The sequence below is a fragment of the Tribolium castaneum genome, chromosome 10 (assembly GCF_031307605.1).
Source record: "Tribolium castaneum strain GA2 chromosome 10, icTriCast1.1, whole genome shotgun sequence".
Taxonomy (NCBI): Eukaryota; Metazoa; Arthropoda; class Insecta; order Coleoptera; family Tenebrionidae; genus Tribolium; species Tribolium castaneum.
In genome coordinates, this window is record NC_087403.1 from 8439485 (window position 1) to 8466792 (window position 27308).

General features: G+C 36.3%; 1 protein-coding gene across 1 annotated transcript; it reads right to left on the reverse strand.

Moving 5' to 3' along the window:
• Positions 1–328: 328 nt before the first annotated feature.
• bnl (branchless) lies at positions 329–27050 on the reverse strand. Its single transcript, XM_008200838.3, has 3 exons — positions 26237–27050; positions 6199–6302; positions 329–1171 (listed from the first exon to the last, which is right to left on the reverse strand). The coding sequence occupies exons 1-3, from the start codon at positions 26529–26531 to the stop codon at positions 446–448; spliced, it is 1125 nt and encodes a 374-aa protein (XP_008199060.2). The 5' UTR covers positions 26532–27050; the 3' UTR covers positions 329–445.
• Between the last annotated feature and the right edge of the window lie 258 nt (positions 27051–27308).

Below are 27308 nucleotides of genomic sequence, written 5' to 3' on the forward strand. Positions count from 1 at the left end.
CGTTTTTGGACTAGACGTGTCTTTACGATATGACTATTTGTATGAGGACATCACTGGTAGGTATATGTAAACGTGAGATTGAGTATTAATTGAAAATATACACTGTGACAATGCACTGATTAACAATTTTTGATTGATCAGTGTTACTGTTGGTTGGTTAGACGACGGATGAAGATGTTTGGCGTTATTAGACGTAAAAGCACATGCTTTCGTAATTATTGAATTAATTAATTAAAATGCGCTATACAGTCACTCTAAGTCTACAAATATCACGATTAAATGAGAGGTTCGCTAACGCAATGAGACTTACGTAAAAAAAACTCGGAAATTGATAGCGAGGTATATTTCACTTATTTATATAATTATGTACAATGTTCAAGATACAATAAATATTACAAATAAATAAAGGAGGAGGAAAAGGGGCGCTAGAGGACGCCGGAGCGAGTCAGTCGGGTTGGGCGGGGGTGGGGCCGCCCGGGAGGGACATGGAGACGTCCGGGAGGGCCGTGGAGTCCTCCCAGTCCCAGTGGGTGGTGGAGTCCAGGCCGTAGTCGTCGTCGGTCGTCGGGGCCTCCGTGCTTGTGACCACGTGGTGTCTTTTTTTCGCACCTTTTTTACTGTTCTTCTTCTTTTTGGGGCCTAAATTTTTATCACTAGTCTTGTGTTTCTTTTTATTAACAGTCACATCTCTTTGGCACTCGTCACTGTCTTCATTCTCACATTTCTTCACTAACCTGGTGGGTTGGAGTTTTCGATGGTTCGACGTGTTATGTCTTTTGTGGCACAGTTCGGTGTCGGGTTCGGCGTCGGGGGGGCATTTTCGCTTTTTCTTCTTCCGCTTTCGCCGCTTCCGGCAGCGCGGAGGGTCGCTGGGGGCCGGCGGGTGCCCCCCGTCCAGGGGGCTGGGGGTGGCGCACAGGTGCCCGTGGTGCCGCACCGGGTGCAGCTCCTCGGCCCGCTCCGGGGCCACGGTCCGCGTCAGCACGCGGGTGTACGAAGAAAGTCTTCCCAGTTGTTGGCGCGCTCGCAATTGGACTTTTCGCGGCTGTCCTCGCCGATTTAAAGCCAGGTACAAGGTCCTCCTTTCGTTGGAGTACTTACTAGATGAGTAGGTATTGTAATGGTGTTGCTCAATCGTTTCGTTGAATATGCATTCATCTCCGAATTCTCTCTGCAAACAAAAATAACAACGCTTTACCTTACTGGGAAATCTCTCATTTTACACCGCAATCACAAAGGAAGACATAAACCACATCTATTGCTAATTGTTTAGAAATCGCTAAATTACAAGCTCTGCTACAAATTCACACAACAATCATTTAAATAAACGAGATTCTAGTTACATTTCACAATTATATCAATTGTTTCCATCATTGATAGAACAGAAAATTTGAAAATTTTAGTATTCATGGTTTCTTGCATTTTTAATTGGCTGACTAATAATAATTAAAATCAGATTCAGGATATTAGAACAATCGTTTAATTATTGCTTATAAACAACTCATTTTATGTAAAAATTATAACAGATTAGCAAAATAACGCTATTTTATTAGGTAGTATTCTACTGCTAATTGTTTAGAAAACGCAAACAAACATTTGGCTTATAATCTCATTTAAATTTTAAAATCACAACCAAACGAGATTACAGTTATTTAACAATTCTATCACTTGTAGAAAACAGAACAGAAAATTTGAAAATTTTAATATTAATGGCTTTCTCTTGTATTTTTAATTGGCTGGGTTCCAGTTTTGCAGCCAGCCCTAAAACCAATGTAAAGTCTCGAACTACAGCAACAATAATTAAAATCAGATTCAAGGTATTAGCACAACTATTTGATTGTGGCTTATAATGTAAAGCACCCATTTGCAAAACAAGACTTTACTAACAAAATAACCCTATTTTGTTAGCATTCATTCACAAACTTGTCAATTATCGTCAACAACCCACGCGAAAAATCTCATTACAGTTATTTCAACAGGAAACTTCAAAATTTTAATATTCATGATTTTGTCTTGTATTTTTAATTGGTTGGATTCTGGTTTCGCAGCCAGCCCTAAAACCAGTGCAAAGTCTCTCGAATAGACCAATAACCACGTAAGCGTGATGAAAAAAGCTAAATTCGGGCGACACCATTGGTTATTTACTTTGAAGTGGACAAACCATAAAAGAGTTTTTTGTGATAGGTGGAGCCAAAACATGTATTTGTTTTCAATGAATTTACACTATAGTGGATTACGAAATAAGTTATCGTTAGTGAAAAAACATGAGAAGAAATAAATAAAAAGCTCGTTTATTTTGCCCTTAGGGCGTGTTGAACGAGCGGCATAAATATTCACAGTGGGGAGTTAATCAATTTCCATAATTTGGGCATTTTAGGCGATTTTTACGTTCTCGAAAAAACTAATCAAAAATCGTGACACGAATTTTTACCAGAGCATAGAAAATTCCTGAATTGCGTTGGGTAATGCACTCTGTATGACTAATTTTTCTATTATTGAAAACTCGGTCAAATAAATACAACTCAATTACAGTGTATGTTCTCATAATTGGAGCATTTACGACTGTCTCCAAGTGTTTTCAAAGCTGGAATATCCCAAAGTTGCGTCAAATTGTACCGGTATTCATTTATATTCCAACAAGTATCATAAATGTTGTTGGGTATCAGTAAACATTCAAAAATACTCAAGCCTAGACAACTACTTCCTCGCCTGTGGCAATCGGGAATTCTCGGAATGTTGCTAGAGTGAAAATTTTGGCAGTTCCAGTTGTAATCGTTAAAAATAATTATAAATTTGTCTGGCAGCGATTTTTTTAGAAACGCACGGCGAGATAATAAGCATGAGGGCAAAATCAAACATAATTACTGTGTGCTGTTGCAATTCCGGTAAAACAAGCTGCTTAAAAACCTATAATACGCATACATTTCTCTATTATAATGTTATTTAGTAAAACACGTCTGCAGGTGCGACGCAATCGGCGCGTAAAAAAGATGTCGAGCTCCAAGGATAGCAAACTACCGCAATAGCAGTGTAATCGCTGCAAAATAAATAAGACGACCCTTCGCGATGCTATAAAAATCGGGTATTGTAAACGGAAGTAAAAGTTTGGCAAACCTGTTTTCATCGGCGATCCTGTGGGGAAATTGATAAATATTTAAAATAGTTTCCCGGCGATTAATAATTTGGTTTTTTCGCCGTCCGAGCGGAATAATTTTGCAATTATTGGTATTTTATGCGCGATGCGTCTTGTAAATTTAAGTAAACAAAATGCAGTTGCAGCAACAAAATTGCCTAGATTGAATGGCGAATAAATTGCGCTCAAAAGTGTAATTTATTATAAAAGTGAGCTGTCTAGTAGGCAAACGGATTTAAAGAGTAATTTCGAATTTAAATTTCAAATCGTTTCCAATTACAGCACTCCTTTTTACCAATAACCCATAAATATTTGTATTTATAAGCGTGTAAAAGGCATTTCTAGCGCATCGTTGAGCGAGATGTCGTAAAAGCTATCGGTTAGGTGGCAACGGCTTAATTTGCCGCCGAAAAATCTCATCTCAAAAATGATCAATCCAGATCAAGCGATATACAAAACAGAGATTTGTTTTGTTCTGTCTGAGCCATCAACACTATCAGATTTGCCTAGTCCGCAAAACAAACACGAGCTAATGCTCATTTCATGTAAATTATAATATTTAAGTCCCCTAACAAGTTTCTTTGACAATCCGCTTATCACGGTGTAACAACCAGAAGCCAAAAGGATATGCATATTTATTGGAATCATCCGTTGTTCATATTCTGTGTCAATGAGAAATCGATAGGGGTTAGATCCAAACAACTAGGTACACAATTGGTACGCGCTGACGCGACACATTCTTCCCGGTTTAAGAACCCGGACGCTTCCTAGTTCTCTAGTTCCCAATTTTAAACCAGTTTTGCCTGGAAACTGTTTTAATTATTGATAGATCTCGGCGTAATGATAATTGTAAAAAACCGATAGTGTACCGGATCGATTGCAGATAATCCACTTTCTATTATTAACGACATTTTATGTTATTCTTTTATTTTTTGATTTGACTCATGTGTTGCCTAATATTGACTTTCAGTTTCGAACTGGAACATTTGCGGAAACCGGAAATTTCTATTGTTTAGTTGGGTTAAATTAAAGCGAATTTGATTCAGTGATCACGGTAACTGTATATTGTTACCTTGACCCATATTTTTGGGTAATTAAATTAGACAATAAATCTGGAGAAACAGTGGATTCCGTGGTTTTATCCGGCAATTAATGAGGTAAATGGAATGCCGGGTTGTTAATAAAAAGGGGAATAAAATAAGGTAATAAATCTGGGTGTGATTATTTAAATATTGTGTAGACTAAACTGTCTTTAATGTTGGGCGTGTATTTATTTTCGTAAGTAAAAAATGTAATTATTAATGACTTGATAAAGCGTGTTTCTGACTTGTGAACCTAAAAATTACAACACGCTCGTGTAATTCGTGTAAATGTTTAGAAAGAAGAGTCTCTCAAGTCCGCACAAAAAAATCCACTTGAAGTGATTTGAGGTAGTAGGAGGTGATAATTGACACAAAGCAAGGCACTTGAGGAGGATTGTGGGCACGCTTTTTCAAGTGGCGTCAATAAATCATTCCGTTTGCTGGCGTAATTGCTAAAATAAGTTAATCCGAGCTAATTAATTGGTAATTAAGACGACAAGCCAGCTCCAACAAATTAAAGAATTGAGTGAAATAGTTGGCGCCTTTACATGGCGTCCTGTTAAGATAACCCAACAACCCTTCCGCCCCCTAATCAATCCCACAAGTAATTATTGCCGGCATTAAGATAGCGCAGATAAGCCGCCCCTCAACAACTGAATTTGGTGCTTTGTACTGTCGAACCACCTCGACATGATTGGGAATTTTACTGCCTTCATCGAATTCATTGAACCAATTTCAGTCGTGCAAATCGACTCAAAAAACCGCATTTGGCAAACGGATCTAGTTTATAACTCATAAAAGCGCGAACAGTAAACGAAACTTTTTATCAATTTGACGCGTTTCTTCCTTTTCTAGCTCGAAAACGCGTTGACACCGCCAGTTAACGCAAGTCACCAGAGCAATGAGCTTTCTGTTTACACTATCAAATATATTCGCCACTTTTAAATCTGTTTGTGGAAGTTGTGGTTGGCTAGAAATTATCCAGTAGCGGACGTATTACACGTACTTAGAAAATATTTACATCATTCATCAATTCCTTTGGCCCAAACTAAACGATTTGGGTAAATCCACGCCACCAGACACGACTTGATTCAACGAAAATCGACGAAATTGGTGTAAATCGAGGTTGCGTGGAATATTTTCAAATACAAAACAATAAACATGGCGCATGGCCTCAATTGTACCTCGTATCTAACAATAAAACAAATGAGTGCCGCAACAAAGAATCAGGTTCGCACTTTTTTTTCAACACTAACTATATTGATAGTAGTTGAAGATTGGCTTGTTTATCGCCTCCACCTTATCTGTCCCTTATCACACACAATACTGCATTCATATCTCCCATTATCCGAAAATTCATTCAGCTCAACCCAACGAACACATCCAAAACGAAATTCAACTCAACGTTATATTTAAATATTTATCTCAATCACTGAGACACGGACTTGTCATTGGCACACATTCGCAAATTGCAAATAATGTGAGAAAATTTGCACAGCTAAAGCACCGTTTTATTTTAACCCGAGTCCACAGACACTAAAAATATCGAAAATGGCACCTAGTGAATCTAGGTTCAATCTCACAATATTTATTTTTATTTTTTTTAAGACCAACACCAAAAAAATCCAACGTGAAGGTAATTGTTGTCAAAGAAATTAACAGGCAATAATTAAAACCGGATTTGCATAATAACTTATATTTATTCTCTTTACTGTTATTTTGTCATTCACTGGTGTTTTGCGAAACGAGCTAATTTCGGTCTGGGTTGTCGATCAAAATGCAATTATTTTCCGGTGGTTTTGAACGGAAGCAACAAGTCAGGCGTGCAAAGCGCGAAAGTAAGCTTTTCGCAGGGGTTGTGGGTTAACGTGGCATTAAACAACCGTTTAGTAATCCATGCTTCAGTTGATTACGTTTTAGAAATTAAGGTCTCAATATCTCGAACAATGAGTGAAAGTGAGTAAAGCTTCGAAAATAACTTACCGATCCGTAGAGCAATCCGCAACTATCCATGCATAAATACTGACAAGTGGCTACTCCTTGGATTTTCATTTGGCCAATGCCAACCGTGGTCCTTTGCAAAATGGCTGGAAAAAAACGCTTTAATTAGGATCAAATTGAGTGATTGTTGCTGGAGTTACAAGGCTACGGTTAGATTGGGAAATGAACCGACTTGTTTGCAAGACAAACGATCATGATCACGGGGAATCAGAGCTAGAGCTGTTATTAGAAAGCAATAAAACCGATAATTGTCGGTTATATTTCAGCGAAAAGCACCTCAAATATTGGCTATTATTTGATGATTTCCAGTTATTAGATCGCAGCGATAAACTGATTAAACCAGACAGGCAAAATAAAAAGCTCCTTCATAATTGCCAGCCCGACAGATTAAACCTTATTTTCAATTAACGGGAGGTTTTACGCACCGATATCTCCGATCACAACGAATTTTGGCAGAATTTCTGCACTTGCACTTAATTGCCCCCGACGCTAATCAAGCAAAGACGAGTCTATTGCACTTATATATTCAGCCGCCATAAAATTAAAAACACAAAAACAAACAACTCGGTAATTATTTGTACCAAAATTTCAAGTATTGTAATGAAAACGCCCATAAAATCTAATTAAAGGAAAGACTAATAAAAAGTTAATTGTCGGAGAAAACACAGAGGACCCCATTCGTGTTTATACCAATTGACACAGTAACAGTCGCGGCCAAAACTCTAATAGCCCGATCTTTGACATTTAACGAATTTTGCAAATTTCCTTATGAATGCGAGAAATTGCCAATCGAGCTTATTTTGGGTTACGGCATCTCGTATTGTCATACAGTGACATTTCATGGCATAAAGCACCGAAAGACTTCAGGGAGACTTGAAGACTGGCCAACCCGGAACACATTTTCTTTCATGCTAAGTCTTTCGCGAAAATACCTGTGCACTTAGCCACGCTCCGAACCAAAAATGCGCTTTTATTAGAATTCGACAAAGGCCAAATAATCGGGACGGCTATTCCTGGCCCTAGTTTTCAACAATGAAACGGACTTTACTCTAAATTGCATCATATCTTGCTCCAGTTTACACTATAAATCACGTTCGCGCTTTTCGAAATTTCCACAAGTTCCACAAATTCGAGGCGGGTTGCAGATTAATATTACTTCTGATGACCAGCGACTCGAAAAATCGCTTTTATTGAGGAAAGATCGACATAACTCATCGTGATTTATGTTATTCTGTAGCAGTAAAATCGCGATTTGCATTTCAAATTATTTAATAAAAGTACAGTAAGTGTTAAACGTCTCTGTACAGTGGGTTGCTAAGAATGGATGCGACGATAACGAGGATCATTTTTTTATTTAATGGACTCATTAAAGGCGGTTGTAAAATTTTCATCAGCCGCGAGCAGATTTCGTCAAATAATAAAAGTTTTATTTGGTTAGAAAGGGGGCCAAAATGATTTTCCGAAAAGAAGCGTTGCACAAGTGCGTTCTCACGCAAGGTTCGGCAGGACAAGAATTATAGCAATGTATCTGTCAAGCGGTCGAAATCGTTCGACAAAGCAATGCAATAAATAAATCGTTAATTTAAAAAATACAAGGGCCCTAAGTAGAGTTATTCCCGAAATGTGAATAATGACTCGAATAAAAGATTGTGTTTTACATATAAATGACAGTAAGTATACATATATCTGTTGTCAGTGACATATACCGTGCATCACGCTGCGCCCCCAGCACTTGCAGTGGTAATTCTAAACCGATTTGTTCTTCTGTTAAAAATAAAATATGCCGAAGCGACGATTCCATCCGAGTGGATTTTCAGACAATAAAAATAATTATTAAGAATAGAGCCATCCCTATAAACTAATACCACGGTACTTTATTGTCAGCATGAATGTTATTTATCGGCTAAAAACCCGCCGAACAAATACTTTACTTAACACCGTTGTAACCCTAGCTACTCTCCCAGTCGCCTCATCAAACTTGTCCATCACCGCACGCACTTACATAAGAGAAAATTTCCGATTTATGAGCCTGTAAGTAAATATTTTATACAGTCCGCCAAGAAAGAAAGTGGCACGTTTCACCGTTTTCAAGCACAAATTTTTAGAAATTTATCCAACAACAGGAAGAAAAACAGAAACCGCGGGGCTACAATGTAAATAGGGGAATTTCGAGCGCTTGATGTGGCTGCCACAAAGCAACTTTAAACGAAGCTTCGGCTTAAATAATGAGCCAACAAACAAAATAAACAACGAATTACTGAAAGTGGATGCATGATTTTTTCCTACAAGCTCCACTGATTCTGTAATTTCTGTTTGCGCAAGGTGACACCAAATCTACTGGCACTAAGGCAACCACAGGCCAAAATTAACGCGTCTCGGATACTTTTCCAGCAGCGGATTCAGCGATTCTCCTAACAAAAAAAATTACTTTTTAAAAAGTTTCAGATTCTAATTTTTGAAAAACAATATGTAGTAAATAAAGTAAAGTAAAGAAAATCTTTATAATTCAGCGTTAAAAGTTTAAATGCGTTTTCATTTAATGCTTTTTAATCATATTCAAATTCATACCGCGTGGCTGCAAAATTATTATTATTTCAACTATTTTAATTTTTTTTACATGATAAAATTCTTCCAGGCTTTATTACAGTCTTGAGGATTTGAAAGAAAATTTAAAGGTAGAAATTTTTTTTTATCGAAAAATTAATGGAATGACTGGAACAATTTGAAAATACTTTTTTCAAATTAGTTTTTTCATGTTTTTCAGTGTAAAAAAAGAAGTTAAACTTCAAAATGTACTTGTACGCTAAAAATTAATTTAAAAAAATAAGTAGGAGTTTTGCTTTTTTTGTTGTGAATGATTTAATATGCACCTATCGAGTTTTGGGAACTCTTGGAGACCCCAACACAAGTGCCTCTGTATCATTCATTAGGAAAATGACTACACTTCATGGGAAATAATGCCTGTGTCTCTTAATTTGAAACAATTCAAGCGTAATCATATTTTTGGTCATTTGAATTTTATGTTTTAAAACAGACCTTCAGTAACGATATTGTTGAAAAATTAAAAAATTAATCAAGTTTTTTTCTTCTAGAAAACTGCTAAATGTGAGTTAGAAAATGTTGCTACTTTGCCCTAAAAATGTGTTAAAGAAAACTTCAATGAAAATTTTGTTCCAATATTTATTTTAAAACTTCTAGCTGTTCCGGTTATAAACCGTAACTAAGTGTTCTATATAAATATTTTACACAGTCTTAGATGATTTATATTGTCATAATCATGATTTTTTGAGCCATTGAAAGTTGTTACATATTTAGTTATATGTATTCTGTACCATCTATAGACTGTAAACTGAGAATTCTCAAATTAACGTAATAGAATAGAAAAAGGGATAAGTCTTGGGATCTGCAAAGATTTTTAAAAGTAGAAGAATTGTTTCTATCGAAAAACGAATGAAACGATTGAAACAATTTAAATTTTTTTTTTTTCAAATTAATTTTTTTTCATGTTTCATCGCCTTCCGGTGTAAACTTAGAATGAAAGTAAACTTAAAAATTTGTACGATGTAGGTTTAGTTTAATAAAAATAGATGTAAAAGTTGTTTGACGAATAGCAAATTTTGAAATACCTATTATTTTTTAAACATAATAATAATTATCTTTTGCTTTTTCTGTTATCATTGTGAAAATGGCTACACTTCAAGGAAAAAATGCCTGTGTCTCCTAGGATCGGTTTATAGAAAACTTTGTTAAAATTTAATTCGTTGGTAAAAGTTAACAACGCGAATGGACCAATCACATTTGTTCAATTTGGCCACGTGATAAGTTAATCATGCAATTGTAACGTTTACTTTGTAATTGTGTTATTGTTTACATCAGTCAGCTGTTACTGTCATTTTGTAATGCTACCATCTTAAAAAATGTCCCTGTTATTAAAGCTCAAGGACCATAGAATGAAAGAGAGTGAATATTTTTTTGTTCACATACAGACCGTATACACGTATAAACTTGAGTTTTGTATGGTTTTTTATGTCCAAATAGAAAAGTCTCCGATTTTTCTATAAACCGGTCCCAAAATTGAAACAATTCATTCCAAATTCCAGCTTTTTTCACGTAGAATATAATTATGCAAAAATATACAGACAGTCCCATTTAAAACAATTTTATTTTGGTTCACTATTCTGTATACAACACTCTGTGTATAATAAAAATATTTTTTGACTTTTCAAGTAGATCTATCGGATAATAACAACGACTTAGTGATATTTCAAATGTCAAAAAAGTTATAGACCTAATACTTATTCCTGGGTTACCCTGTACATAGAGAAACAAATAAAACATTTAATAATAAATAAATATGTTTATCAGACTAGACTAATCCTGTACAAGTGTATAAGAGATACCAAAAAACTAATAAACTTTATTGTAAACTTCGTGTAATGTGTTACAATTTTCACTTTGCCAGGTTTAGAACTTTTGAAAAATGAAAAAAATGGATCGATTTATTCGAAACTCCACAATTTTGGTCTTTTGAATTTCCCGTGAATTTTCAGACCAGTAACGATATCGATTAGAAATCAAAAAAATAATCAAGTTTTTTCTTTCAGAAAATTGAGAAATGTGAGTTGGGGTATGTTTCTACTTTGCCCTCAAAAGAAATTTTATATTTGTTTCTATATTTATTTTAAAACTTCTAGCTGTTCCGATATATTTTACACAGTCTTGGATTATTATGATCTTGTGAGCCATTGTAAGTTATATGTAATTCTAGTCATCTACAGATTCTAGAAGGACTAGTTTTGTAAGAATCTGTATTATTAAAAAAATGCTGTAGCAGAGCATTTCTCGTAGTTTTGAGGTTTTGTCGTCTGCGTTATTCATTTTGGTCATAAAAATGTACATATTTTGCGAAGGCCAGTGTGGGTTGGGTCGGGGTTGGTGAAATTTCTAATTTTGCGCTGATGAACTTTGGGGCAAATTGCCGTCGGGTGTCAGTGTTTATTCAAGTTTCATTAGATAAAGCGGTCTAATTATGCGGAAAAAAGCGGACAATTGCGGTATTCATCTGGCGACCACCCATCACAGTGTCGATTTAGAAATGAAAATTTATAGTAATTATTGCAAAGTTTCGGCTGAAATAAAGGTGATATAAATCGCAATCAGCTGACTTGGTCCGTGTCCAAATGGAATGAGTTTGTCGGTCCCACGAAATCGATGCATTGTTTATTTATAGGTCTGCGAATGTGTTGTCTTAAAATGATTTGAATTAATAGTTAAGAAGGCAAATATGCCCGTTTGCAACATTTGGAGAGCAAGTTGGCACGGTTACAGGAAAATGACTATGAGAATGCGAAGTTATTTTTTCTCCCTTCCTACATATTTAACGAAATGACATTTTTGCGTAATGCGTCAGGGTATTGCCCTTTTTAAATGCGTACAATTGTTTCCTCTTTATGCGCTTTCCACATTCCCACAGGTTCTTTTTCTATTAAAATCGTACCGATCGCACTCATTCATACTTTCTAAACAAACGGGTTTGCTCGACGGATAATATATTTTTCTTATCTACGTTTTAAATATGTCAGTCGGAAGGCGCACTATTTGAGTATTGACTATAATTTAAATAATTATATGTAAATGAGGAGCTGATCCGATTCGGATAAAGCCCCGATTTTGAGCATAACTTTTCGATTGCAGCTGCACTAAAAATGACCACTCGAGCGAAAAGTTCCGTGGCGAAACATTAACCCGTAAAACCGAACCGGCATTTTAGGAAAATTTTACACAACTTGCAGATTGCGTGCTCGTGGTGGCCGGCCAAAATTATTTCCTGCACCGCCACACTCTTTTATTTCGCTTTGTCTCATTACGGCATAAGTCGCAAAATTCGCCTAGTTCACCAGCCGTAAGTCCCGAAAAATGTGATAGTGAACTTGACGCCGGTGTATCTGCATTATTTCACGGTTTATTGAACGTTTCTTTGACCTCTTTAGTCATTGCACCTTGTACATAAATGGTTATTTTTCCGGCTTTAGCGGCTGATATAATGAGCAAACAAATTGCACCGCGCTTAAATAGTGGTTATATAACCATAATCGCCGGTTATTTTTAGCATTTTTATTCATTCATAAATATCGTCCGTCGAATTCTAATAGAAATTGTCTAAGTTGCGTTCAGACATAACACAGACAACTCCACGCGTCTTGTTCAGTTGCTAATTTTAAAACATTCTGCATAGATAATGACTTCGGACTATTTATAGAATTTTCAGTCGTCGTCTTTAATTTTGCTCTTATTGTGCTGTTACCTAATATTCATATATTTAACGCTGGATTACCTTACTAACTGCATGTTACGTTAGCACCACGTGTTTCTAGACCCGATTTTATTTTTCGATTGCCGGAGCGAATTCGCCCGACAACCAACCATTAAAAGCCTTAACGGTGCTCCTCTCACCGGGCCTATTACACACAATGATTCTTGAAATTATAACAAATAAAAACGAAATTTATCAATAAAGTAAAAAATTGCCACGGGTGGTCCAAACAACTCGTTCGAGTGTCGTCATTACGATTTACATAATCTCAGCGGAAGATTAGAAGATAAACAAATATTTCGGTTCATTCTACTCGAAAATTGCCACAATAATTGATATGAGGCGAGTACTCCTAAAATAACAACAAAGTGATAACCGCGAGATAAATTTATTTTAGTTCTGGCGTAAAGAACTGCCGTTACGGTATTTTAACGGATGCGACTAGAATTAGATAATCCGTGCGTAATTTAAAACATGTGCAGAACCTTGATCCTGTTCATGAGTTCACTTCTGATATTATGAAATCTATTTAGTCCAGCTGTACTCAACTAGACTTTTCTACAAGAAGCGAGCTGGAGGGAATCCTCAATGAGTGTAAAACAGTCCCAGAATCTCCTCTCAGTTCGCTGAATTTAGCGGTCAAAGTGCTACAAATGTGATAGATCGAACATGATTCAGACGCTATGAATTAGAAAATTGGCAAGCTACGTGAGTTCTGTCTCGTATAACAAACCGGCTTTTTGCATGGTAATCTCGTGCAATTTCGTACGTATTACGCAATGGAAGGCCAGCCATTCAGCAGATAGTTACAATCAACAGATGCATACGTCATAACTGTTTATTCGCGCTTTCTGACGATAATAATTGTTATGCACTTTTAGTGGGGGCGCACGAAATCGCACCAAAAATGCACAAAAATATTTTTCATTATTCATTACAAATATTTTTGGATACACCCACATTTATTGTATTTGTAGGGATTTGCTTAATGTAGACTTAAATGCTGAATACGCCACTGCGTGTTACAATTACGGACTACTAGAGAAACCGCACGTAGACACGGCGAAAACCTTGAATAAATAATAATTTATTGGAAAAATGCAAATCGGCGATTTTCGAAAAATCGAGTCAAGTTCATACGACACCTGCGACGGCCACGAAACGGAATGAATTCGTTAATCTGGGTCAAAGTTTCCACAAATCCGCGCTGGTGTCAGCTCAATTAAACCGTCGCGGTTCTAATCCACTGGCCAGAAGTCCCCCAATTCCCAATGTGTCCAAGAAATTAGCCATGCAAATGTCCGAAATTTTAACAAGAATATAATGAACCCGATTCACACGTGCTGTCTATAAATTATCAAGCGCACTATTGGAAAAAATCTAACCGGAAGAAATTAAGAATCGTTGGTCCTATTTAGATTACAAGCAAACGTCACCACTTTCATAATAAACAACAAATGTTTGGACACTTTCCGAGCAACTTCGTATGCGATAAATTACTTACAACTCTTAATTTACATTAATTAATCAAACTAACTACTTTATTTTTTACCAATTAAAATTCTAGGAAATGTCCTCTTAATCCCAATTGTCCAATCACCTTACAGTCCGTTTTCAAAAATTGCTAGTTGACTGACCTTTTCAAACGCTCATTCTTGACCGCAGATAACCAAAAGAAAATGAATGAGTTGCGGTTTGCACTGCCAAAAATAAGTTAGCCCTACAATTTTGGAACTGCGCTTTTTTGGCACGGGTCAATAATCAAGCCAATAACAATGGGGCTTGCACGGGAACACGTGGCAAACACATATTAAGCTGTTTTATATCACAACTCCAGGATTTAAAAATAAGCGAGACGAAACATTTGGGCGATATTTTGTAACGGCCTCGTGCAAAATGCACGACAAAATGTAGCTAGGCCCAAGCCCTGAGAAAGCGAGCAGCTAATGAATACAATTATGATCAAGATAGAGATGGCCCAGGTGTGAGTTTACAGTAGAAATTAGTTTTTTCGGTTCATTGATGGTTAATTGAAGCAATTAACATAAAAGTTTGGTCTTGGAGTTACGAATGCACATAATATTAAGTCTACACATGGAACGCTAGTTGTAGTGATGTCGAGATGTTAAGGCTCCCTTCTACAAGCACCTGAAGTGTTGAAAGTTTTAATGAGAAGAGTGGCAATTTGATTAGTAATTTGAGCGCCGATTGTCATAATAACGCCATAAAGCGCGTAATTTACACGAATGACATTATCGTAGTATCTGATTGAGGAACTCGTTTGCGGGCCGATTACGTATGCAAAAAGCGAGCGGCCGTATTAAGCGATTTTCGAGGGGCTTTCGAAATAGTTCATTTAACCTTCATTGGGGGTCATGTGTGAACATCCAAGTTATGTCAGTAAGTAAAGAAAAATGGAAACCAGCTGGTGATATGAAAAACTTGTTGAAAGCAAGCGCACCCATGAGGTAGGCGCGAACTGACAGACTTCGATCCAGATTTAGTCGAATTGAGCCCGAGTGGATCAAATTTGATTTTTTCGAGTGCGTCCCAGACACTTATTCAGTGCCAAGATATTCACGCTCGCACTTATACCGTAATACATAATATTGTACTTCTCTAAAATAAATTTATTTTACTTGATCAAAATAGAAACAGGAACGTGAACTCACCCGAAATAGTTCTGTTCCATTTACATAATTCGCTGAAATTCGATTAGATTTTGCTCAAACCGGCGGTTTTCGCTCAGAAGAAGAACGGTTTGCGTCCGGTAGTCCGCCGAGATTTATACGAACCACTTTTTCACCTAACTTGCGAAAGTGATCGATTTCAATTACAAATTCGAAACAAATCGAAATTTATTGCAATTGCGCATATTTATCCACTCGTCAGGCTTAAACAAATATTTGCGTTAACAGCCCATTATAAGCGGAAAAACTATCCGATGCTAAAAGGCAATTAATTTTTACCATCACTTTTGTCAAATAAATACTCGAACAATTACAACTTGCGGTTAGCACACAATAAAATTGCAATTATAGTGTAGTAAAATTTTTGTAATCCGATGATAAGCATGATTCATAATGAAATTTGCAATTTTTGATAATTAATGTAATTAAGCGTTCGCCTTTTGCGATGCCTAACCGGTAATCAGCAATCAATTAATTAGCTTTTTCTTGGCAAAATATGCGTGGACAGCCTTGGCGATCTGGATTAAATGAAAAAGCTCGCGCTCGGTACATTTTGCCCGCTATTTTGGCCAAATTTGAGGCCCAAGGTAAGATTTGTGTCATTCTTTACCGGGTATTAAAAATAGCATTTTTCGGTTGAGGATTTTAGAAAATTGGCGAGTTCATTGACTCGCATTAAGCCGCGAATGATATTTTTCGTTGAAAAAATTGGCAAAACTTGTACCACGCTTTCACAAAATTCATAAAGTTAACACCATTTGAGTTAATTAAGTGGGCATTAAAATAATGAAATTTGTTTAGGAAATTCTAATCGCCATAATTGGTTACAATGTTTCACATCCTTGTAAAAACTGGTATTAGGATAATAATTATCAGCAAATTATGTAATAAATCAATCACTTATTGAATAATAATAATGATTTATCCATTCAATAACAACAATTGTTTACTCTTGTGCTAAATAATTATCCTCGAGACGCTTTTCTGTGGGTCGTAATAAAAATTTTGGCAGTAATTCCGTTACGTCACATTGTTTGGGCTTTAAATACATCATCTGTTCCCGAATAGGAAGACACAAGTTTAAAAAAGACCATCCGAACAGGTGTTAATGGCTCGAGTCGTCTGAATATTTAAAAATTCATAAAATTTGTTTACTCTAAACATGAATTGGCACCAGAATGGGTTTCGTGGCCCGTGCGAAAATAATCCGATTGGGTAATTACGTTTGTTGTAACAACCGCATCAATCATTCGAATTGGTTCGTGTTAAGGAAGAGTTCAAATGTCAAATTAATTATTGTCTTTTTCAGGAGATTAAAATGTATGACGAGACTTCCTGTTGTTAAATTAATAATCTGTCATAAACACGCGATATCGATTCGAATCGCTGCGATTTGGGGCCTATTGTTTTAAACGTCTTTTTGCGAACCTGCCAAGGGTCTGAAATCGAGCTTGAAATCTCCTCTCCAACCGCATTATTAAATTTAAAGAGATTTGAATTAAGCAGTACGTGGGTTGCCGAAGTTTGGCACTAGAGCAGAATAGCTACAGGTTTGACATGCAAATTCGACGAAAAAAACTAGTCTTAACGATACTACTCTTCGTAAAAGACCACCAACTGATCATGTAAATGCTAAACGACCTTGACAGACATTTAGACAGACTGTATCAAAATATTGCAGGTACTTTTTCCATTATTGTCAAATTAGCGTCGTATCGGTCGTTACCCTCTAAAAGCTCCTTATCACTCGTAATGATTTTCAAAATTTTCTATGCGAAAAAGACGATAATAGTACAAAGATGTACTGTCTTGCGTAATTGCAATATTATAATGAAAAACGATATCTGCTTCCAGCAGACGATGTGCTAGTTTAAATCAAGTGTTGGGTCTGCTATTACTTGCTTGTTAATTACAAGACTTGTCATTCTTTTGTAATCTAAAATACCTGCTAAATAAATAAAGCCGTGATAACCTCAAAACGGCGGAGTATCTTTCCTGGCAATTTCCAATTTTTAAAAATTTTGGATTGGAGGGTACAGTCGCCAACAAATGTAAAGCGATCGAGTTTCAGTGTTTTTCTAGTGCGTCAAAGGCGGCGCTTTGAAACCGAATCCCTGATTCACTCGACACATTTTTGAAACTTCCTCCTTTTGTGAAAAAAATAATTCAATAAATCATGAGCTGATTAGTTTATCATTTTTGGAAAAATTTCGAAAACGGTTATTTTGATAAATAACAGCAGTGGCCTGTTTACGGTTGTGTCCGGTTGATAATTTATTGAAGAGTTAGTTAATAAACTATTTCCAATTTATTCTCGCCTTATCAAGATTATTTCACCAAGTGTCCAAGGTGCGACTTATATGGACGTATCAAAAACCGATATCTAGGAAATTTTCGACATCTTTTCCTCTAATTAAGAGCGTGCTATTATGAAGTCATTAGCTTCCAGAGAGAAATATTAACGCAGCATGACGTTAAACATGCGGAAAATCATGTGGAGCTTTGGTGCTACTTCATAGAATTCAGCCGATTTAAAGAATGATGGATTTTTTGTGTCGGCGGATTTTTAATCAAAATAGGCGTCTGATACATTGCCAAATTATGCAATATTTTGCACGGTTACGAAACAAGAATTGCTGGCATGTGTCACAAATCTAATTAATTGATAGTTAGTTTTTCAGCTTTTCAGCGTATAAATCACAGTTTCCCGATCATTTAAATATTAATCTATTTTTTATTCTTCAATAAGATGTAAATTTATAAATTACAAGTTAACAAGGTACATGGTATGGAAATAAATATAATCGGAGCAGGTATCGAAACTGTGGTAGGTATCGGTCCTCCTCAAAGCTTAGTGAAGATCTAATTTATAGCGTTTTCAATACTATTTATTGCATCTATGGTAATGTGAGCGTGGCTAGCTTAATAATACTCTAGAACAAAGACAAAATTTCGGCCGGACCTCTCCAAAAAATCAACCAAACGTGATCAAGATCACCGTTTCGTCCACTCATTTCAAAATCAAATTATAACTCATCGGGTTATCATTTCTAATACACTCGGCTAAAGTAGCTCAAAAATTAATAGTCGTACGGAATTCAGCGTTTGATACTAAATAGGCACTTTATATCGTATTTTTATTTATGCACGTGATTTTTTTCAGAATGTTTCTACAATTCCTTATAATTAAAATTAATTAATGCATTAATTAATCAATATTAAGTCGCCGTAATAAATTATCATTTCCTATGTTATTGTAAAACAAGCGACGCCAAAATGTTGCTTTGTACAAAAAAGCGTTAAAAAAATAAATATTAATAATTCAAGTAAAAGCAATTTTGGAACGCAGTGACAGAGATTTCAGTTTTTGATTTCGAAGAGACGAATAAATTCTTGCCAATTTCAAGTAATTATTTTAAAAAACATAGTAATAGAGAATTTTTAAATATCAATTAGAAAAAATCAATTTCACGTCCATAATAAACAACTTTTTTGTTAAATCAAATACAATTCATTGTTACTTTGAAATTAATTTCGTGTCAGTTCGTACTGATCTACTTAATTTCTCTTGTAAAGCACCTACAAAGTAATAGGTTAGAGAGGGTGTCTAAATTTTTAGAAATCGGATCCGTTTACAAAACAATTGGGAGCGAGTTTGATTACTACCATTATGTCAAAACTCCATATTTGTTTTATCAAAAGATTGTTTCGACTTGTACTACTTTGGTTATTTAGGGTGTAATTGATTTTTTGGTTGATCGTTTATTTTTAATTTTTCTAGACAGGAGTAACTTTCAACCTTTTCTCTGGGAAATAAAACTGAAATCGCTATCCCAAAGCGTTCCAGATATGTGTCAGGGTGCTGCATTTTGGATCTCCGAAACTTAGAGAAAAACGAGTGACACATTCTCGGGTCAGTTTTTTCAGAAAATAATTTTGGTGAAAACCGCATCCCGCTATCGTCTTTTGTTTTCGACTTATAAACAAAAAAGTTGACAAAAATCTTAAAAAAAATCATATTTTCCTCATTATAAAAGATACACATTTGAAACAAAGACAATAAAAACTCTTTTTTGCAGAAAATTTAATAATGTCATCAGCGGTTCTTTTTTAATTATTCGTTCAACTGTAATAACATAAAGTTGTATTTTTTTAAATAGGAATCATAGTTGGCTATGACATTTTTGTAAAGCTTATTTTTTTCTGAATTGAAAACAATATAAATACATTTTGATATTTTCATATACTTTTGATAAAAAATATATTTAAAATATTTAAAAGTAGTTGGCCGTGGAAAAATTATTTCACATAAAATTTTATAAACGGTCATTAAAGTAAAACAACTAATCGCAAAAATTTGATCTAATAGTAATTTATTATGTTTTTTTTAATTAACTAGTGTTTATAAAATATCTTTAAATTATACATATTAGTTGGGTAATACATTTTTTATAGTTTTAATTGAAAATCTAAAATTTTTTCATGGCCTACTATAAAGAAAAACCAAAATATTTTTTTAAATATTTATAAATAACGTATTACACAAATAGACATATTAAATCAGAAAAAAATAAGCTTTTCAAAAATATCACAGCCGCCTATGATTCCTATTTAAAAAAATTAAGCTTTATGTTATTACAGCTAAACGAAAGGTTAAAAAAAAACGCTGATAACATTATTAAATTCTCTGTAAAAAAGTGATTACTGTCTATTTCAAATGTGTATCTTTTATAATATGGAAGATTTCGCTAACTTTTTATAATCCACCACAAAAGACGATAGCAGAATGCGGTCTTGAACAAAATTATTTTCTCAAAAATGCAGCACCCTGTATATATTTTTACCCACTAAAATACAAATTATCAAAACTTTTATGAAGTTTTTTCAAAAATGTCTCAAAAATTATGAATTTTATTCCACACTTTAGGGGCAGCTTACCTCAGTATCGTTTATTCGAAAAGGGGTGCAAATCTGCCCTACGCTCCCCTAAGTAGTTGTTTGGTAGGTAATTGGTAAAAGCTCGCAGCTTTATGTCGAAAACCGAAATTTTGGGTCAGATTAACGAGTGTAATATATGTGGAATGTGAATAAAGATCGGGCGATAGTAAAATCGGCTCGTTATTGTTTATTGGTTTATTAGCCTGTCATTTGAATATATAATAGAATCGTCTCTGCATAAATTATCCTAGGTGTCGCTGTGGCGAGGTGTCCGAAAGGTTGTAGTTGTTAATATCGGCAGAAAGGATAAATAATGAATGGAACGTAGTCCGGTTTCCGTCCACAAAGATAAATAGTTAAAACAAAGCAATAAACTTTGTCCTAGATTGCGCACCTATTGTGATTTCGCGCAATTTCCATAAATTATCGTCGGAGGATTAGACAGCAAAAATCCGAATGGAAGTGCTGACGAAATGAGATGAGAGCCTCAGGGTTCGCAGTGGTTCCACTGATGGAAGCAATTACCCGGCCATGCACGTGGTACCGGACGTCATTCAAAATGTGCACTAGCAGGCTTTCCACACATCACGTGCCGGCGCAACCGGCTCTAAACAGCCCCTTTAACCGAATTTGACTTGCCGAAAATTTCGGGAGATTACGCGCTCATTGGCCTTGACAATCATTTGCGCTGCACATATAATAAACGAAAGAGTCAATGACACGGCTTTTTCAATACAGATCAGATTAACGATGATAGAAGGAACTAATTACTTTCCAATTTGACAAACGGAGAGAGGGATCGTCGGTCTTATCTGATTCGGTATTGGCATTGGGTTAGAGCGACCACAATGTTACGAAACGAGCCAAATCAAGAGGGTTAAACGTTTCGTAACGAGCGAGACAAATAACACAATGAAAGGAAGACCTTCGGGAATTTTAATCAATCGGTACGTTGGTCGGCCAATATGGAAGCGAAACGTACTTTATTCAAATATTTCGGAAATTGCGACCGCAACCCAGCCATAACTTCGCGGTACTTACTATCCACGAAGGATTCGTATTCCTGGCGCGTTTGCGATCTAATCGAAACTATTTTTGTGTCACGTCTTCAAGTGTTTTGATATGTATTATTATTGCAGCAATTTTAGGAAAAGTACAACCGATAATTTGTTTATTCTGACCAAATATTACGATATCGTCGATTTTTTGCCAATTGAAAACAAAATTTTCCAAATGCGTATAAATCACGGTTGTTTGGTGATAGTATCGGATAGAGCGAGGGTTGTTTTAACAGTCTGGTGCTGACACAGACAACCGGTCATGAAAGATAATGCTCAGTAAGTACACAGTCGTAAATATCCCCTAAGTAGAACTAGAGCAGCTTTCACGTTTACCCCGTTTGGCTACTGAAAATTTAATTAATTGGTTGGGAGTCGCGGAAAAATTTCCTAGTTATCAATGTTACGAATTTAAAAATTGGGGACTATTTATAGTTGGTTTATTTAACTGATTAAATTTATTTTATTTACCTATTATATAAGAGAGCTTTGAACTTTGAAATAGTTTTATCTAAGTTCAACTTATTTGTAAAACTTCTTTTCCTATTAGTTTGCACGAGTCAAAATGACTAACGCCGGAAAGTGTAAAGATATTTAGGTCCCGCGTTTGCGCTAAATGTTATTTCCATCGTTTTGACCAGTCGATTTTTCCTTTTGTCCGTGGTGATTTAGTGCCGGTTAGGAAAAGAAATAAATACATCAATTGGTGGGCTAAGAAATTAATGTCCGCCCAACCGATGCTTCCAAGAGGTTAATTAAAAGGAGAAACGTACCGAGTGTAATCCATCATATCGCACCACCGAAAGAGATATCAACGTCCAGACGGAAAAAATTCGACTTTTTAATTAATACAATGGTATAAAGTCATCAAAACGGAGTTGGAACCGTTCCAAATTCTATTAATCTCTTTAATTACCACATTCTTGAAGATATTCATTTCTTGCTCTGCCAGAGGCTTTCGGCACTCTGTTAATTTGCGGTGTGTAATTATTGATCTGTATCCAGTTATGTAACAAGTCAAAAACTATTCAGACAAATCGTAATCAAACAACGCTGGGCCGCATGCTGGCATTTGAAGGGTGGAAGTGATCAGAAATGACGTTACAGCTCAAGATTAAGAACACCCGGAGGTCCAGACAATCAACTCACTAATATATGGTCATCATTCATTACATGTCACTGCTCTAAGTACTCGCACGGCCCTTCGAGCAGCGCTTATCCAAACGCCTGTCAAAAATACACAAGACACTCATTTTGTATGCGTCCGTAATGATATTAGAAAATTAGAGCACAAACATTAAAGATAAATACGATTCATCAAAGTCAAAAGTTGGGATTTTTTATTCTCTTGGCACCACTTACGTCAGTAAAAATAGAAAAATGCAGCGACGATTATTTGCCAAAGAAATTTTTGTGCAACAATAGAGAAAATGTGTTAACAGCAAGTTACATTATTCAAGTTTTGTCACCTCGCAGGATCTTTGTGATGATCTATTGTAATGTAGAAAGAGCGCACGTCCTCCTAATGAAACCGAGTCTTTATAATGCATTCAACTCAATTTACGTTACGATTACATTATCTAATTTAGGATGATGTATAAGATAAGTGTTTTGTTTAAGTAAACAGTGGATCTCGATCAAAAATGATTATAGTTCAGTTTTGACAAAATAATAGTGATTCCGGTCAACTTTCACTTGAAATATTCGATGCCCTTAAGTCGAATCCTTTCTTCCTTTTAAAAGCAAGTGCACGGTCGCCGAATTACCGAAATGAACCGTTATATCGGTGTTTTACGAATTTCGGCCATTGTGAGACAGATAATTGAAAAATTCAATTTTCGGTACGAATAGCACGTTAGGGCAGTGCAAGGTAAAAGTATGTCCGGCCGGTTTACCGAGTTTTTAATCGAGTCGCGATCTTATAATACTGACCGTGCAGTCAATGGAAATGTACCTTTTTGTCCCTCAAAATTAGCAACGCGGTCACAAACCTTTCAAAACTGTTCACTGTATAACGATTCAAAGAAACAAAACCAATCCGCTCCATTCAAATCGCCCAAACTTTGTTTCAATCGCAAAAAATACATGACAAATTTAATTGATACCTTAAGCTTCCACGACAACCATCAAACTAATTAACCTGCGAGTTAATTATTTCCTCTTGAACGGGACATAAAATTCTGAGGCTGCAGAACCTGCAGGTCAGGACTCTGTCCACTGCATTCGAAGTTTTAACGCTTATATTAGGACCAGAGCATAAAACAAATCGCTGCGTCTTGTGAGTTGAAACTCTTACTAATTGAACAGTGATGTTAGTGTTTCTATTGTTGAACTAGGCAAATTAATCTGTAAACTGATGGTTAAATATACCATCCCAGAGAATTCCTCCTGTAAGCAATTAGACTGTAATACATCAATACGGCACTAAAACACAAGCCCGCTGTTAAAAACATTACCGTTTTGTACAGACACAATAAAACGCAGAAGTGCTTTGACAACCGGCCGACTGTTACGTCAACAACAAATCATTCGGCCCCGTTGTAATCAAAATTAGACACTTAGCTCAATTTCTTCATTTGACAATTATTTCAATCCATCTCGGAACTAATCCCGTAATCGAGTTGCGTGTCCACGTTATATAAATCAGATAATCGCTCTTGAATGTTTAAGACCACCCCATATCTTTGATTTGATTGAATTACTGGTAATAACTGGATTTCTCAAATTGATGGGGTGGGTTGGCCAAAAATGAGGAGCAGTGCCAACAGTGCATTTTCGGATCGCTCAAGGGAACGAGATCTCGATTAGCAACAGCTCAATAAACAAGAATTTGATTGGGTCATCCGAGTTCAAAACGCCAAAAGGATTTTCGATACCACGGGTACCCAATTTTTTTATTAAAAAACCAATTTTCGGATAAACACTCATCTCACATTAGTCACGTTTTTTAACATCGCCGAAATATTGCCCACAATAAGAACTTTTGTCCTCCATTTGAGCTATTTTTGAAAGTCCAAAGCATTTTTTACAGAAGTAGGGGAAAGTTGCGTGGCTTGGACCGGTGTGGAATTTTCCGTCTTAACGTCAGTAATAACCGTTTACTCAAAACTGCTTAATTCATTTGGATTAGGAAAAAGTAACGTGCCAATTGTTTCGTAGGTGCTTTCGTATGTCTGTATTTTTGTCAAATTATGACACATTTTTCATTTTTCAGCTACGTTTCTGCCAATTTTGGATTTTTTGATTTGTTTTCAAAAAATTTTGTTCGTACTATTTTAGCAATCATTAAGAATTGAATTTCTCTAGGAATTATAAAGCAAAAAATTTTATAAACATTCCTCCAGTAAATATGCAACTTTGAGATTAATTTTCAATTAATTAGCGCAGGCAATTTTATGTACTATTAACGAGAAACGGTAAAACATGCATGCCATAATAAAAAAAGAAACAGATTTAAAAAATAGTAAATATAAACGTAGAAAATAAACTAAAAAAATACAGTGACATAAAAGCGTTACCGATATTTTTGTTAACGGGATGGCCAAAAGTATCCGAAATTTTTTTAAAAATGCTATTCGTTTTGTAAACGTTTATTTTACCTTTATGATGGGATCTTTAGATTAACTTTTAACTGATTAGAGTAGGCAATTTTGTGAATTATTGATGAGTAATTTTAAAACGTGCATATAATAATAAAAAACTAATAACGCATTTTTAAATACAAAATAATATATACAAAAAATGTAATTTTATATATTTTTTTATTACAAATGGCGTGTCTACACAGGTGGGCCAAAATATCCGGAATTTTTTTAAAGATATAGTAAAAGAGAAAAAAAGAAAGAAAAAAGATTTTGGTTTAATAATAAAATAGAATATATACTTTAAAACAAAAAAAAATTTAACTACTTCAAATTATGGTAGGTAAACTTAAAAAATGATTTGAACTGGAAGATGCAAGTTCTATGCATTATGTGAGGAAAAAAACCTGATCACTCATTCGAATTTTGCTGATACCATTATCGTATAATTATTATAACTAGGAAGCTCAATCCAAAAAGCAGTTCTCGCTGAAATTACAAAAAATGTAAAACGGTGACTGGATTGTTGTCCAGAGTAGGTCGAGTAAAGTTAAAGGAACGTATAAAAAGGAGGAAAAAGAACCATTGTCAATCAAGTTTTTTATATTGTTACAAATTTGGATTTAACGGAAGAAACATGAATCTATATTAAAATATTCTGTAATGCAATTAAAAAAATTCCAGCCCACCCATTTATGATTAATTATTAAGGATTAAACATCCTCTAAAAATTGAAATAAATTTACTTCTTTAAGAGAACACGAAAAAATTAATTAACATGTAGCAATTTGAAAATTGGCCTGTATTAAGCTTAAAAGGTATCCATTACCAAAAAAAGCATTAATTTGCTTTCTCGTTAAAAATTTCATTTTATTAATAGCTTCCGTAACTGGTCAATACAAAATAATGGCAATGCATTTTGCGGATCATGTAAAAAATATCCAGGTTTTTTGGTTACTTTGTCCATTTTTTTAAATAGAAGACATAATGATACTGCAACAAATTGATTTTGTTATTTTTAATGTTTGTGAATGGAGTTTAGAAGTAAATATTTAATTGTTTGGTGTTTTTTGTCGAGCGCCACCAGCGTACATGTGTAAGGTGTATGGAAATAAATCCGGTGACCTAGTGAGGTATAGTCTGAGCGGTGATGATTTGGTTTATTGGTCAAATCGCATGGTCGCACCGCGTCGCTTTGCATCGCATCGCAACGTCCAGTTGTCCAGTTCGCGGTACCTGAGCGACCTGGACGTAATACGGACCGCATCACCTCGTGGATGGTCTCGTCGCCATAGGTCGCGCTTATTTTAGCACCTGCTTGTAATAGCCGATGCCGGGAGAGCGTCGTAGACTAATTCGAGCGCGTAGTCGTGGGTGCCGTGCCGCTGAACCCGCTAAGCGGCCCGGCACCCGGTGGAGGGTGCATGGGGTGCGACTCACTGTAAGCACTGGTGTCGTCGGTGGTGCCGTTGACGGTGCCGTCGGGGAGCAGCTGCAGGTGGCGGTTCTTGATGAACATCTGGATCTTTCTGGCGGTGCCGGTGACGTGCGAGAGGTTGGTGCTGCGCTCGCTGCGGGCCGCCGGGTCCTCGAAGGGGGGCTGGGGCTGCGGGGGCGCTGGGGGCGGCGGCGTCGCCGTCGCGGGAAGATCTGGCTGGGGAGCGGGCGCGGGGGCGGCGCGGGCGAAACCACACATCGTTGCAGCTAACAGCCCCAGGAACAGCGCCTTCACCATGACTGGGACATTATGTCGCACTCACTGTCACTCTCTACCGGGACGGTGCCGCCAGCCGCCACGGCAGCCGCGACTCGAGAACGCGAACGCGGGACACTCTCATGATAACGCAAACGCTCTCTCATGCGTGCTACTGGCTCGACAGCCGCGAACACACTGAAACCCAACTCAACTGACACTACGGACTCGAAAACGCCACACTCTAGAGCCGAAGTCGGCACCAGCTTCGACGAGACGCTCACGTGGACGGCGATGCCGACGGTGCCACCAACCCTAACAGTCCTAGCACATATCCTCGCAAATGCGGTGCTTCCCCTCTCTAAATACGCACACGGACGTGACAGGATTCACTGCTTCACTCCTCCATGCTCATTTTCATCGCTTTTAAGCTCACACTCCTTCACACACCAACCGCAATTCCGACTATTCCGAACTAGTAATAGATTACTAACACCTTTTCCGATACTTATAACCACACGTACGTGATGCAGGACCATCCACTTCGACTTTTCTGCGAACTTTTGGAAGAACCGACGTGCGTCATACGGACACCCGCCTTCAATAACACTACCAAACTAGCACACCTTGACGGTTATTGTGCAATATCATGGATTTTTACGATATCTCATCACTAATTTTACTCAAACTCTCACTGCTTTCCCAATATTTGAATCACCCTGTATACTGACATTGCAAAAACATTTCCAAGCATGTACTCTGTCTTTTCTTTTTCTGTAATCAAAGGTCTATTCGATCCCAAAATTACACTAAAAGCGT